Genomic DNA, 17,056 nt, shown 5'->3' with positions numbered 1-17,056 from the left:
CATGCTTCACAATAAATTCGTTTTTTATCATATTCATTGTTATTTCAACTTTCCTCTTAGACTTAGTTGCTTCTGCACCCGTCATAGTAAATACATATTGGGTCAGACAGAACGTTTATGCATATTTTTTAACAGCTGTCCTTGCTTAACATAGATTTAATTATCATTTGGAAAATTTAAAACATTATTGCTAATGACAGATTGTATTCTTTGTTTAGAAGCTTATTTTAAACTTTTTACTAACATTTTGTTTGAATAAAATCGAGCTGTAATGTCTTCAGATAAAAAGTGTATCAGGCATATGCTTTGTGAATTTCAGAAAGGAAATAATGCCATACAAACAGTTAAAAATATTCATAATTTGTATAGGGAAGACACTCCGAAACTTCGAATGTGTCAAATGTGGTTTAAAAAGTTCAGTTTGGAAAATTTTGAACTAAAGGATACTAAAACATAGGGGGTGTCCAAAAGCTGTCAAGAAAGAAAAATTGCTGGAATTGTTAAAAATCGACAAATAGCATAACACAATACAAATAACCAAATACACCAAAAAAAGTGAAAATATTTTGAAAATCACTTTTTAATTATTAATCATAACACCACACAATTTTATTTATTTATTATCTATTATGAGATTTTGTTATAAAAAATGTTTATAATAAAATGATATAAAGCATAATTTTGAAATTAATAACAAGTTATATAAAAAATATGTAAATGCTAACAATAAATAAAATTTCATTAAGTCTGATCTCTCTAAAGATATAACACGATTCCTGTCTCCCAACCATTCGACTTTTAATCACCAAAACTTATCATCATCAATGTCCCTTATACACACGTTACCATGCCAAAGTTTATTTCTTAATTTCAATTAAAAAAGCAGATGATAACTTTTTCAGTAAACTTTTTAAAACCGTTTTACATAATTTTGCAGAGGCATACATAATCTTTAACCTTAATAAAAGGTCATCTCTGCAAAGGAAGACTGTTTTTGATCTTGATTAAAGGAAAACTTTGTTTCTTCTGTATTTTTATATCTGTTTCTTAATCTTTACTCCATCCTGAGATAGTAAAGTAGACACCAACATAGACACACAAAAAAGTGTAAATAAAAATTACTTTTTCAGGTTCAGAAAATCTCAAAATATGGAGACTTGCAAAAACCCAGAGGGTCAAATTTGACATGATTCAAATACTTTCCTTTGTTATGTATATATAACAGCTAGTAAAGTAAACCTAAGCGACAGACTCAAACCCATATTAAATATTAACATAAAAAAATACTTTTAATACTTAAAAAAAAAATTATCATTATTGCTGCCACTGGTAGATTTTGTTCTATTTAGTTGATATTAGTATTAATATCAACTAAATCTTAATATTTTGATTAAAATTTATGCCTTATCCTTAACGCAAAAAAAGTTATTTTGTGCACACTGTTTAATATACACTGATTCCCCCATGTTTGTGAATAATTAGGACCAACTAACACTTCATAAACATCAATTCTCAAATTTTGAGTTCTATTTGGCTTAATTGTGGATCACAAGCTGTATGTGGCTCTTGTGAACCCTTATTGCACTCCCTTACACAATTTCTTTTTATAAACTCTATGCATACTACTTACACATATAGTACTTTTGTAAGTTTTCCAACTATTACAATCTCTGTATATTATACTACGTAGGTGTAATTCCCAACTTAACCTTGAACAAGCAACTGAAAACTTAGGGTACATTCATGAAGTCAAGAGTTAAATAACTCCTCGGGGGAAATAAAAATATGATTTTCCAAAGTTTGTCCTCTTTCTGACTGATGGTGTAATAAGTCTAGAGAAAAAGGAAAAGCCATCATAGCGCTAGTATAATTGAACACAAGACTAGACAAGAAGCGTATTACAGAAGTTAAACAACTGTTTACCTAGTCAGTCAGAGTACCAGTAAAGTAAGAGCAACATTTACTATAAAACAGAATGGTAACTACATAATTTATAATTGAAATACTACAAATAGCTAATCAGCAATGCAATAAGATGCAGCTATCATTTACTTCCGATAGGCAGTGTATGGCTTCTATCCAAGATTTGGTCATCTTTACTTTGCTTATAGTGATATTAAACCTACTCTCCCCCAACTATGGTCTTGTTGGCACATATCCAATCGCTTCACAAGCAGCCATAAAGTAATAAACAAAGGATTGTAAAAAGGGAGAAGGTAGCTAAACAAGGGTAGAAAAAAAAGGGGGGGAGAAAAAGCAGAAAAATGAAAGAAGGATGAGTGTGAAGGAGAGTCAGAGCAGGTGAGAGGATAGTAGAGAGTAAGTGAAGAGAAGAAAAATGGTGGAGTTCAAAAATATTTGACTGTTTCAATTCAATACAATGAACCAGAGTGAGGGAATCCGTGAATGCAGGCTACAGTGCTGTTCTACAGTGTACTCTATATCCTCTATAGTGCTGTTTAAAAAAGAATGCTCAGAAAAATGAATAACTTTATTATATAAATATACTGTACTGTACAAGTCGACCCCCCTATAACACTGTTGATTATTCCGTTTTATATGAATTCCATGTTGTACGAGTCACTTAGATTTTACAAATATGTGTGCCGGGCTGTAAACGGCTCATGTATTTGTAGAATCTAAATGATTCGTACAACATGGAATTCGTATAAAATGGAATAATCAACAGTGTTATAGGGGGTTGACTGTACATGCTTTATAGTAATGCTAAAATTGTTTACAAATTTTAATTTAAAAAGAAAAAAAAATGTATTATCATTGAGAATATATATGCATGAAAAGTTTCAACTAAGTCTGAAAATGGTAAGCGGGCAAAAATTGAGTTACAAGATTTTATCTGGACAGACAATAAGTTAATAAAAAGCACATAAAAACTTACTTTTTCTCCCAGGCCAAAGCTTTCATATTCAAATCTTTCTCATAAAAATTCTTCACAGGAATAGTAATTACAATTGCCTCTGCAGTATTATATTGAGTATCTTGAAAACCTCCTAAAGCAGCTTCTACAGATTGTAATGGTCCACCATATGGAGCAAAACAGTCAGGCAGAGCTTTGTTTCTATAATTTTATAAAAAATTATTTAATAATTTATTTTTAGATTTAATTATTTCAAAATGGTCACAATATAAAATAATTACAGTTCAAATAATTTCTTTTTAAAGATTACATTTATTTCATATATTATTTAATTCAATAAATTTAGCTAAGACCAGCAGATGAGCTTGGCATTGCCTGGGCAAAAAACAACAACAAAGATTAAGATTATTAGATTATTTTGTACTTCTAATCCTTCTATTTTAGTAGCCCGGGACACCCTCTAGTGGGTGTTCTAGCAGCAGTGGTCTCATTCCATGCTATAAATAAATAAATTCCTACTACAAATAAAAATAATAATATATTGAATTTCTCATGGCGTACTCTACTAAAACACAGCCAAAAATGCAAAAATCCACATCAAATAATAATATACTGAATTTATTGTTAATTTAAATAATAGCTAGGGGTGCCCCTAGTGGCCATTTTTGGCATACAGTGACAGAAAGAAAGAAAAAAGAATCCGGTTTTTCAACTTTATATATGGGGTTGTTTGGAAAGTAATTTTGGTTTTTTTTCTGTGGATAAAAACACAATATTTTTATAATAAATAAATATTTTATTGAATTATATATCGACCATTTTGGTCAAATACCTGTTGCCATCGTTTCTGTAGTAACATAATTCCACGTTCAAAAAAGTTTTGATATTTGATTACAAAAAAACTGATCCAACTGATTTTTGACATTTTCATTTCAAGTAAACGTCTTACAGTTTAAAAAATTTTGTATAGACTAGAACAAGTAATAATCTGAGGGTGTCTGATTTGGTAAATATGGTTGATATGATAGCAATCCCATCTAAGCTGTAACAGTTTCTGATGAGTTACCAAACTTGTGTGAAATTTGGCATTATCATTGTAAAACACTACATCTTTTTTGTTGGTCAATTCTGATTTTTTCTGTTTGATGTTATTGCTCAATTTGTTTACTCGAGGGCAGTACACTTTCGAATCAACTGTTAAATTGTCTGGTTAAAGCTAAAAAAAAAATATATATATATATATATATATATTCCCATAAAATCCCACCAAAGAGAGGAGCATCTCTCTTTAAGAACATGTGGAACTCATATATCGAGCATTGAAACAAAACCAATTCGTTTCAAGTAATCATTAAATTTGTTGAATTGAACGGTTTATCTCTTAGTGATTTCATGTGTTGTTATTTGGCAGTTTGCTTCAATCAGTACCTTTATTTTGTTTTCATTGGCTTCAACTGGCCATCCAGAATGTGGTGCATCTTCAATATTTCAATTGCCATAACAAAATTTTGTAAACCAGTTTTGGCACTGTCTTTCTCTCAACACATCATCTCCATACATGTACCACAATTTTTTTCTTGCTTGAACAGCATTTTGATTTTTTGGTAATAAAAAAGCAAAATATGCCGAAAGTGATGCTTTTGATTTTCCATATTTAATTGGAAAAAAAACAACAACAACAACAACAACAATTGTACAGAGTCAAACAAAATTTTTTACAAATAAGTCTTAAAATGTCAGCTATCAAAGTATATAATGAAAATTAGTTTAAAATGAAATTGGCTGGTAAAAATACACCTAATTCCTCTAGTAATAAAAAAACGAAATTACTTTCTGAACAACCCAATAGTTAGATGAGATAAAAATAGACTTCTGAAAATAAAAATGAAAAAACTCCAAAAATAATAAAAAAGAAGTAAATTTATAGTTTTACAGAGTAAGGTTGTCTTTTAAAATGCTAACAAAATTACTTAAAATATACTGTGACATTGATGCAAGATTTTAAATCAAAATAATATTCACCAATGCTTATCTGTGCATTTTATATACCATATCTCTCTAATTCTAAGGCAAAATTCAATTTCAAAATCAAGGCAAGTTTTTTTCATGAGAGAAAAAATTTTTAAAATCAATTTTATCAAGTTTTCTTAAATAATAAGTTAGAAAACTCAATAAATGTCACAAAATAGGTAATGTTGGCAACTATTTCCAGAGCCTTTTTTATACATTTTAAAGCAATGCTTCTGTACTACAGATAGCATTCATGATGGAATCACTGTATTAAGAAAATATCACATTTTAATTCCGAAACAAAACAATAAGTTAAAATTATTAAAACTTAATTTACTGCATTATATCATCATTGTAAAATACACGGTGTTTTGCTTTCTGTAGAAGTGCAGTAAAAAAATGTATTGCTAAACAGAAACTTATTGCAGTACAAAATACCATTCAATTAGGATTCAACACAAGTTATTCTTAAATTGTTATATAGAAATACATATTTTAGTAATATTTTTTAAATAAGATTTTATTAGTCATAGTTCCATTTTATTTTTACTTTTTATTTTACTGAAAAGTTTATAAAATTTTCATTATAAAATTGTTCCAAAATAATGAAAAAACACTGGCAAAAATATACAGAACAGTAATTCAACTCTGCAGCTATTGTACACTTCACAATTTGAAATTTTTGCTGAAATACCAACTTAAGATCAATACTAAAAACGATTTTTTGCAGCATTATGTATAAATAAAATACAATATTGATGTTGATTTCTTGTTTTAATAAAAAAATATAAAAATGCTAATTATTTGTATATTTTACATATTTTGTTTTTGAAATTTTGTAGCATACCTATGAAAAAATCATGATATACTAATTGAGAATCACTGACTTGCACTATATTGTGGTGCCCAACTTTTGAACTGGCAGGTCACAAATATTTTGTGTATACCATATATACAAAAAGTAGCACACTTCTATCATTTATATAAGGACCTTGAATAAGTTCTCGCTGTTTTCCAACAGATGGCGTTACCAGAACCACGTGTGTTATTTTTAGATGGTGACGCATCTGTAAGGAAGTACAATAAGCGACCTTGAAATTCAGTATACAGTGAAAACTGTTTAGGCGACCACCTGCATTGGACGGGCACCTGTCAAAACGGGCAAAAATTTCTGGCACGGAATTTTCAATTTACATAATAAGTTACCTGTATTAAATGACCACTTTTTGAAAGAACCGTGGGTGGTCGCCATAGACAGGTTTTACTGTATATCATTTCACCAAAGTGTAAACAACTTATTTTTTCATTGTGTTAAACATGTCTAGTTTCGTGCCAAAAAAAGAGTATTTGCGGGGAATTTTATTGCACTATTTTATTCAAAAAAAATCTGCAGCAGAAACACACAGAATTCTTGTTGAGACTTACGGCGACCATGCTCTGTCGGAAACAACATGCAGAGATTGGTTTAGACGCTTCAAAAATAATGATTTTGATGTTGAAGATAAAGAACGATCTGGTGCACCAAAAAAGTTTGAAGACAAGGAATTAGAGGCATTACTTCATGAAGACTCATGTCAGACGCTAGCTGAACTTGCAGAATCATTAGGAGTTGATCACACAACAGTTTCGAAACGTTTAAAAGGATTAGGAATGATTCAAAAGCAAGGACATTGGGTGCCGTACGAGTTGAAGCCGAGAGATGTCGAACGGCGTCTTTTCACATGTGAACAGCTGCTTCAACGGCAGAAAAGGAAAGGTTTTCTGCATCGTATCGTGACGGGTGACGAAAAATGGATACACTACGATAACCCTAAGCGTAGAAAATCGTGGGGTAAGCCCGGTCATGCATCAACATCGTCAGCAAGGCCGAATATCCATGGTTCGAAGCTTCTGCTCTGCATTTGGTGGGATCAGCTAGGTGTAGTTTATTACGAGCTGCTCAAACCAAACGAAACTATCACGGGAGATCGCTATCGACTACAATTGATGCGTTTGAGCCAAGCATTGAAGGAAAAACGGCCGCTATATGAGCAGAGACACGACAAAGTGATTTTGCAACATGACAATGCTCGGCCACATGTTGCACAACCAGTGAAAACGTACTTTGAAACGCTTAAATGGGAAGTCCTACCCCACCCGCCGTATTCACCAGACATCACCCCTTCGGATTATCACTTGTTCCGATCGATGGCACATGGCCTGGCTGAGCAGCACTTCCATTCTTATGAAGATGCCAAAAAATGGGTTGATTCTTGGATAACCTCAAAAGATGTGTCGTTTTTCCGACGTGGAATTCAAATGCTGCCAGAACGATGGGAGAAAGTAGTGGCTAGCGATGGACAATACTTTCAGTGACGTGTTTATTACAACTTTTTTAAAATAAAGTGTTAATTTTCACAAAAAAACAGCGAGAACTTATTCAAGGTCCTTATAAATGATGTATTAAATATATTTGTGGGCCAGAGTAATGTGTGCCATATGCAAACTATAGTTGGACACCACTGAATCTATATATATCTATATATATATATGGATAAATGGACGTGTGTGTCCCTATATTCTTGCATTCTGTGAAAATGGATAAGATTGGCTATAATGTAATTATCTTAATCTTCACTATCGTTACTTTTTGCCCACAAATAAAAACCCAGTGAAGCGGGTCCTTGCAGTTAGATTCTAGATTACTTAGAAAAACAGTCTTTTATATATATAAAAAAAATTGTGTTACATACAAATGTACAAACAAATAAAAACTTGCAGCTAGTTATATTATAAAAAACAAAGTTTTATAAATTACAGGAAATTTTCTAATTAACAATATTTTGAGAGTGATATATTAACAACAACAAATGATCAGTTAAAACTTTGCAAATACAAAATGATTTAGAAATAAACTTTCCTAAAACTTGGGCAAAACTAAAAGTATAGGACACTTATTCAATTTCTTTACATTTCCTTTATAAAAAGTTTATAATGTTGTATAATGCAGTGTTGCCAGAAATCAGTCAAGAATCATGAGAATGCTTATCAAAAAGTTGCAAAATACCACTGGAAAAGAAAAGATAAAATTAATAGCTGAAATTTTAGATACCAAAGAGGCATTAACTTTTAGTCAGAAATCTGTAGATAGATAATAGAAAGTTTGAAATAAACATTTTTAATAAGAAAAAAAGTTATGCACTGACATAAAAGCTGCAACAAATCGCTAAAAAACTAGCCCAATTGGCAAGAAATTGCACCAACTAGGATGTGACAATTTCCCATCTATTCAAAACCATCTTTAATTGTAGATTGTTGAAGATAGTAATGCTCATTAGCTGGAGTAATTTGTGCTCAGATATTTTCAATATAGTGTACTGCAACATGAATGGCAGGAGTTCAAAATAAAACTAATTTTACCAGATTTTAAAATTATTTTGTTACACAGTGTAATAAACCATGTATGTATGTATGTATGTATGTATGTATGTATGTATGTATGTATGGCTATTGTCAATTGTTTGATATAGGAAGAAGTTAATTATAGAAAGAATTTAGAATTAGAGTGTTTCCTTTATTAATTACCTGTTACAAATTATTTATATTAAAAATAGAATGTTTTAGTAAATTTTTAAAACTTCTTTATTTGTTTCTGTATTATAATTTTAACATATAAATTTTATATAATCAGATTAATATATATTTATATAAAAATGCAAGAACTATAAAAAGATACATTAATTCAGAAAACCCAACTAACTATATACTCAAACTACATACATTTTATTATACAACCTAAGATGTATATATAAAATGATGTTTATAGTCTATTCAGCCACGTTTAGATAGTGTTTTTTGCTCTATAGTGAAATTTAAATTTACTTTTCTGACAAAGTACCTTTTCATAGATTACATTTGCATCACACATATATATATGCATGTGTAAATGTTAAAGATTTCTACTAGTTTCAATACTTACACTGAACATTCTAGAAAATGACTCAAATAGTCAGGTGAATTAATTAATTTTGTTAAGTCATTCTGAAAGTAAGCAAATATGCTTTGAATAGCACAGTGTTTGCTAATAGGAGATAATGGAGCCAAACATATATCTTCTAAAGTAATATTCTTATCTTCAAATTCAGCAACAATATTTTCTATGTCATTTTGAAGCTGCAACACCTGTTGAGAAAAAGATAATATTCAAAAAATTTATAGACAAAAATCATAGTCTTTATTACACAACTAGATTTCATTATATCCAATGTCTCTTACATCTATAAATCTTTCTTTTCAGCTTCAAATTAATTAAAACAGGTATAAGAGGGGGGAATTGTTCAATTATCATTAAAATGCCAAGCTAGAATTTTTATTCATATTTTAATTTCCAGTCCAGACTGAAAGTTCATATTTAGTTAATCTGGACCTCCAGACTTATGCTTTCCTTATCTGGTCTTGATTTTCATCTATCTAATTCCACATATGCCTAAAAAATTTTAAATACTTTTGCTAATTTTTATAAAACATGCATTAAAAGAAACACCACTTACAATGCTTATAATAAAACTTTTATTTTTTTTATATGATTTACAGTGTCTTACATATGGACATTAGGCATATGGTTATTTAAACTAGGCAAGCCATATGCCTAATTTAAATAACAGACTGGGTATACTTAAATTATGTTGGATGGAATTTTACAAAATACTTAACACTCAGCTTCTGGTTTGGTTTATATAAACCCTGACTAAGATTCCAGAATAATCTGCAGTGAACCTGTATCTGAAATTATTGCATGAGATGCCCCTGTATGGGGTACCAATTAAGCAAGAAATCAGCACAGTCATTTCAGCACTTTTTGGAACTGACAAATCCACTGTTGCCAATGTTATTTGAAAGTGGAAAGCAACTGGTGCCTGTACAGTTCAGTAATGTTCAGAGAGGCCTTGTAAACTAACCAAATGCAGGCAAAAGACATCTTATATTAACTGTCATCATACACCAATATCACTCACTCAGGTAATATTTGAAAAATACTATATTCAGAAAAATCTAATATTTATTTGGCAGTAATTTGTTTTGAAGCTGAAAACCCAAAATCTGATTTCAACTAAAAGGAACGTAATGCTGAATAGTAAAACACAAAATATATTTTTAAAAATTTGCATTAACCACTAATTTCTAACATTTTCAGCCGATTTTAACCAACTTCTTCAGCAAAAACAAAACAAATGATAGTTGCATCTGAATAGAATGAAAAAATGAAAACATTCCAGAATATAACAAATATTAGTATGGGACCTTATAAGTTATGAAAAATTTAAATTGCTTATTCTAGAATGTTTTAAATTTTTTCATTCTATTCCAACACAACAGTCATTCATTTTGTCTCTGCTGAAGAAGGTTAAATATGGCTAAAAACATTAGAGATTTAAGGTGGTTAACAAAATTTTATGGCTTTTTATTAGAGTGCGAAACTGATTTCAGGCGATTCTTATATATATATATTAAATTAATAGTATAATATTGTGTTAAACAAGTGTTTGCACTTATCAATAGATGTCACTACAGAAAACAGATCTAAAATTTTTCAATTGAATTGTTTTAGCATATTCACTGACTTAGTATCTTCTTGTTTTCATTTATTCAACATGAAATTTTTTAAAATCAAATTAACTAATTAGTTTGAGCATGGAATAAAAAATAAGAAAAAATATACTCAAATAGTCAAGATTAACATACTCTACTCTAGAGGGAAAAAAATAAACTGAATCTTAGAGACATCCAAGGAACGATAAACAATATGAATTTCACTTAAGATTTAATCTTAATTGATTTAAATTCTGTAATTCATTAATAAGTCTAATTTAACTTATTTTTTAAACAAGAAGATAATCAGCTATGAAAGAATGAACTCATGGACAAGGAAAAGTTGCTGTTTATTCAGTTAATTTTTTACCATTTAACTGATTTTGTAATAAGATATTTTGAAGGGAGACAATATATTATATAATCATTTTCGAGTGAAAAAAAGTTTATGAAAACTGTATCAAACTTGTGGAACATTGGATGAAGATAATTGTAAGTAATAAGAATCTCATTGTTGACTAAATAAATATATTTTATTTTATTTTTTTTAAATTGTCTTAATTTTTCCTAACACATTCAAAAACTTTGTTAAACCCAATAATATAAGACTAAGAAAAATAATAACCAAAACTTAAATTGTAAGATCCGAATAGCCCCTGGGTCTAATTAATAATTTAAAATTTAAGTTAAAATTTTGTAGAAAAATATTCTTTTGTTTTTGTGAGAAATTAACGGTTTTCTAACGTGGGAAAACTGATAAAACAGCCACTTCCTCTGACGAAAGTAGAAGCATCCTTTATTTTTCCCTTATCTGTTATAAATCTCACCACACTGGGAATTGACGACCCCTCATTATTTCCCCTTTTCATCCGTTCACGTGAGTGAAGAAAAATATGCTGATTGGTCGCTAATCAAGAGATATAGCAAAAGCTTGGCAGAATTCGGGGAGTACGTCAGGAGCTCTCACAGAGGAGAGAAGCATCCTATATTGTCTCCATAAGTAAAGGAGTACGTCCTTAGATCTGAGAGTGGAAAGGAGTCCAAATATTTGCTCCCTAAGGCCAACACCCTTAGTTAGCAGTACACCAGAGGATCCCAGATGAGATAGACGTGGTCCATTGAAGCTCCCTAAATCAACGCCTATAGTCGAAACAAATCAACTATAATAATAAGTTAAATAGTAGAAGGAAGATATATTTCATTTTGTGCCTATCAAGACCTCTCCATGAACCGAAGTCAGAGAACTTTATAAATGAAATACTTTCATCAAATACAGAAGACGATAAAGTCAACTAAAAGGTTGTATGATTATAATGATCTTGTGAGCTCTCTCTCTCGGCACGTTTAATTTGATTTATTCATTTTCTAAATCGATTGTCTTGAATATTTAAGTAATTCCATTTTTGTATGATTTTATTTATTTTCGTTTATTAAATTTTCTTTATTATTGTTAAAGAAATGTCTCTTGTTAACTCTCTGAATCAAATCTATATCATATTCATACGCGTGTTTATCCGCGTAATGATAAATTGATAAACTGGTGTCGGGACTCCTGACGTAAGGAAGAAGGTGAATTCGCCTTCACCAAATTCCGCTTTAAATTTAGTTAATCTGTAAGACCCTCCGCACACGAATTTCCTTAAATTGGGAAAAGCCATTCTTGTAGACGACCCGAGAACTAGTTTCACGAACTAGATGCCTACTAAGTGATACAAGAGTAATAAGTTACCCTGTACCCCAGGCTAGATCTCACAAAATAAGACTTAAGACATGTGCAGCATATCAAAGTATCTGACATATACAATAATAGAATATCATTGCATGAACACAGATTTAAAACAAACATTTCTTATATATTTAAAAAAAAAAAAAAAAATAGGAAAAGCAAATGCTTGACTAATTTCATTGAAGGCATTAAAAATGGTAATTACCTTGTGGAAAATATTTTCCACATTAATACTGATTCTCCATTAATTAAAAAAAATTTTAATACAAATGTACATGTATCTTTATTTATTTCTAACTATTATACTAAGTAAAAAATTCAAGATGTTATTGTACTTTTTAAAAATATTCTTACCTGGATTAAGAAGTCTTTTCTAAATATGGGTCCCCATGTAAAGTTTTGTAATTTAAAATTTTTCACAGCAGGTTGAAAGAATTTACTCTGATCATTTGGAGTAATAATTAAATGTTCAACTCTATAAAAGGGGCTGTAAAATAAAACCTCATCTCAATTAGAATAACTTCACAAAGCTGACACCTAGTTACTAATTTATCATATTTTAAAAATTATTATTAAAAATATTACATGCAATTGTTTTCTCATATGTTCTATACAATCATACAAAATATGGTCTAAATTTATGCTAAATTTATATTCTGACATTAGATTGATAATTTTTGTTAAATCAAAAAAATTATAATTCTAAAAGATCATAGATTAGTCATAATTTTGCTGTTAAAATAAAATCAAGATGTTAGAGCTACAAAATCTTTAAATTGCCTTATAAATCATGCAAAATCATGAAATGTCCATGAAGCATGTACTTGTCATTGTTGACATATTATAGAATTTTATTCTTCTATATTTCTAGCAAAAGCATTCATGAAACAATTAACATGTCAATATATAAAACATCACACAACCCAATATGTACATAGAAACATCACCAAACAATGACCTAAATAATCAGGCTATAATTCTGCTAATTTAATGATTAATACTAAGTAATTTGCTACTAGAAGTAGATGTTAGGTGCTATCTCTTAAATAAATTAATAATTATAATTTTAATAATTTATTAAATAATTTAGAACAGTAAAATTATAATTATTAATTTAGTTAAGAGATAGCACCTAACATCTACTTCTAGTAGCAAATTACTTAGTATTAATCATTAAATTAGCGGAGTTATAGTCCGATTATTTAGGTGATTGTTTGGCGATATTAATATGCCAATTGTGACAGTGGAAGTACATTCAGCAACAAGTACATAAAAGTGTACTTGTTGCTTTATTAAATTCAAATGCTTCATTTAATTTTTAGTATTGGTATAAAAGAGCTGAAGTTTTTTTTTCAATATTGAATAAATAAATCAGATCATTTTGTATTTCATTTGAGTAATTCATATTTTTATAAATTTATACTATGGCCGATATTAAAAATAGTTTATTACAGTAAGGAAAACAAAATGAAGTGGTGCTCTATTATTCTGACAATTTAATTGTTTATCATTCAGACTTTACTTAAATAAAGTTATATTTAATTTGTGAGTATATGTACAACATATATAATGACCTATCTAGTTTAATATTGCCAAATAATGTGCCAGATTACTTAATTGAGTAAGGTTAATTTAATAAAATTTATTAAAAATTAACCTTAATGTTGTTTGTAAACTTAGAACAAAATATTTCTAAGTTTAAAAATATGTTCCCTTTTCAAATTTCTTAACAGATTCAAAGCACTTGTTTTAATTTCAAATTTTTGCTTTAAGATGATTTATACACTGTCAATAGTACTTGCATAATTCATGTAAACAAAATTATCTAACACCAACAGACCGTGGTTAAATTTATTTTAAGTATTTGTATTATATTTAATATTTTGTATTAAACTATAAGGTTAAGGTAGAAAATAGCATTACACAATTGAAATTAGTAGATATGGCAATAAAATCATCAAAATCAACAGAATCATCAATTATTGGCACACTTCAGAGGCTGGCTTGTATGATAGATTAATTTCTGCATAACCTTCAAATGCAAAATGTACTTCAATATGAAAGAATGGGTGTAGGTATAAGTGTTAGAATTTGAATTTTTATAAACTGAAAAAAGATATGCCATCTATAGTGAGAGGGATAATGACAATCTGAATTATTTTTCATGGTTTAGTTTTCACTAGTTATGTTCAAAACTATCAATGATAAGATCTGGCCACATGTTTTACCTATATATCACAGCACTTTGTAAACAGCAAAACAAATGAAATTTGTTTTTATTTTTATTAGTACTATTAAAAGATATTTGTTCAAATATCTCTTCACTGTTTAAGAATAATCAGTAGTTAATTATATTTTTTAAATAAATTATCTATATTAAAAATGTCATAGCTAGACTTCCAAACAAGTCATTAGGTGCAAACTCTAGGTACACCTTTATAACTGCACCTCAACCCATTCACCTGTAACAAATGAATAAAAAATATTATTTTACTATAATGGTGATGCAATTTAAGAAAGACATTAATATCTATAGCTCTCTTATAATAAAAATTGAAAAATTAAGATAAACATTGAACCAAACAAAACAAGAAGAAGAAGGCACAGTTTCGACAAATAAATAAAACAATTAAGATAAAGTTATCATCACTTAAATGTTTGTTATTTTATATTCGAATAATATAAACTAATGTATAAAAACCATAATTAATAATTATTAATTAACAAAATAAATTGATATAATACTTACTCAAAGTGTCTATTAAAGTATTCCATGTTCTGACGTGCTTCACTGTTTGATGAAACCCAGAGATCAACTGGGTCAGTAGTGACAGTAAAATTAAACAACAGTCCAGAGGCCAAAACCAAACTAATTAACAATGAGCATAGCATAACAGAAATTGGATGTTCAGCAACAAAATAGCCCCACCAAGAAAAACCATTTCTTAAAATATGTTCCATATCAGCTCCAAGTTTTTCTAGACAAGATATATTTTCTATAAATTGTGACTGGGAATCTTGATGCAATTGTTTTTCATCTTGTTGATTTCTATTCATTCCTGATGATTCTGCACTGGTCAAATGAGGAGCAGCAAGATTTTCAGATGTTGATTCTGAATGTTGAACTAGAATAAGAAGAATTCTAAATTCATTACCAGATAAAATTTTTTAACAATCTTTATATATAAAATTTACAAAGTCAAATATATTCTTAATAATTTCAAAAATCATTTCAAATAATTTCATTTCAAAAATAATTTCAAAAATCAAAAAGTTCAACAAAGTAGAACCCCTATTAACCAAGATTTAGCATTATCCAAGGCATACCTAAGTGATGCACTAGTTTTCTTATATTTTATTTCATAAAAAAGTATAAAACAATAAAATATATTACCAAATGATTTGTTTCTGTTACCATTTATCATTTAACTTCAAATCTTCAAATCAGTGAGACAAATCATTCATATCAAAATATAACTAATAATAGTTAATAAAAATGTGTGTATTAGCTATATAATAAATGATGTAAAAATGTTCTTATATATGATTAAATTCAATAAAGATACAAAACAAGGTTTAAAATTGATACCATAAATCTTTTATATTTAATTTTTAATCCAATCTGTTTTATCAAGTGTTTGGTTATCTGAAATAGCATTGATCCATATTATGTCAGATAATCAAGATTCTACTGTATTTCCATAATTTATTATCTCACTGATACAAATACAATTACATAATATCTGCATCTGCCAAATGAGACAAAATTAATTTTTTTTTTGCATAATAGTTATTTAATGAAATTGCTAAAAAAATTTCACTACTAAACAATATGTATTTAATTTAAGTGTGTAAATAATATTTTATTGAAAGTATATGAAATTACTACTACTACAAAAATCCTTTATTTACCAAATTTAAAATAATTAAGCTAGCAAAATGAAGTGCATGTGAGTAAGAAAAGTAGTTCAATGCTTTAACACATTTCTAAAATTTCATAAAATATGATTTATTGAATTAATATAAAATGTAAGACAACTTAATTTGCAAATTATAATTTAGGTCTCTCTAAATCAGAATATCTGTAGTCACACACATACACAGAGATATATAGAGTTTCTAATACAATATGCAATTTTTACATGCAGTTCATATAGCTTCTTCAAAGGTATGTTAATATAGTAAAAGAAAAATATATTGCTATATAAAGAATAAAAAAAAATAATGAAAAAGAAAACAGATTTTGGCACAGAAAAACCAAACTAATTATCAAGAGAGAAAAAATTTCTGAATAGTACTTAAATTTTTTTTATAATAGACTGGTAATGTCCTTTTTACCAACACATGGATTAATAATAATACTTAACAAGTGCAAAATTAAGTATTAAGCAAGCATATGATAACCATTTTCAGAATTATTCTGCAATTCTTATCTAAGCACAAAAAATTATTTTATTTTAAAAAACTTATTTTTCAACATAAATGAATTTGTGAAAATTGGAAACTATTGAAAAAAAACTAACAAGTTATACAATAATAATGTGAAAATTTTGAATAATTTAATACAACAGAAATTATTGCATTAAACTTTACAGAGTTTAATTTTAGTAAAAATGAATAAACTCGTTTATTACATATTAATACCCATCTCATCGTAGCTGAACTTTAATCTATTAAAGATCATATTTCCAAAAACAAAAAGTAAAATTGTGATATAAAAGTTATTTTCATGGAAAAACACAATCTCTAAACTTAATACAGTAGAGCGTCGATTATCCAAATCAATTGGGGACCGGGGTTGTTCGGAAAATCGATGTTTCGGATAACCCATTATGTACAAAAAAATATATTAATTTATCCCATCTTGACATTTT

The 17,056-nt window shown here is 28.6% G+C and overlaps 1 protein-coding gene across 1 annotated transcript in view; it reads right to left on the bottom strand.

The window, feature by feature from the left end:
* LOC111625477 (Niemann-Pick C1 protein-like) overlaps nucleotides 1-15,325 on the bottom strand; it is a 54,526-nt gene extending 39,201 nt beyond the window's left edge. Inside the window, exons 1-4 of the mRNA XM_023368630.1 lie at nucleotides 14,932-15,325; nucleotides 12,537-12,669; nucleotides 8,847-9,049; nucleotides 2,900-3,079 (exon numbers count right to left, since the gene is read on the bottom strand). Of these exons, the coding sequence (XP_023224398.1) occupies nucleotides 2,900-3,079; nucleotides 8,847-9,049; nucleotides 12,537-12,669; nucleotides 14,932-15,239 (824 nt within the window). The 5' untranslated portion in view covers nucleotides 15,240-15,325. The remainder of the gene's footprint in view (nucleotides 1-2,899; nucleotides 3,080-8,846; nucleotides 9,050-12,536; nucleotides 12,670-14,931) is intronic.
* Between the last annotated feature and the right edge of the window lie 1,731 nt (nucleotides 15,326-17,056).

The sequence above is a fragment of the Centruroides sculpturatus genome, unplaced genomic scaffold (assembly GCF_000671375.1).
Source record: "Centruroides sculpturatus isolate CEXI.00-Female unplaced genomic scaffold, Cexi_2.0 scaffold95, whole genome shotgun sequence".
NCBI classification, from domain to species: domain Eukaryota; kingdom Metazoa; phylum Arthropoda; class Arachnida; order Scorpiones; family Buthidae; genus Centruroides; species Centruroides sculpturatus.
Note: the sequence above shows the minus strand (reverse complement) of the source record. Positions and strands in the feature narration are given on the sequence as shown.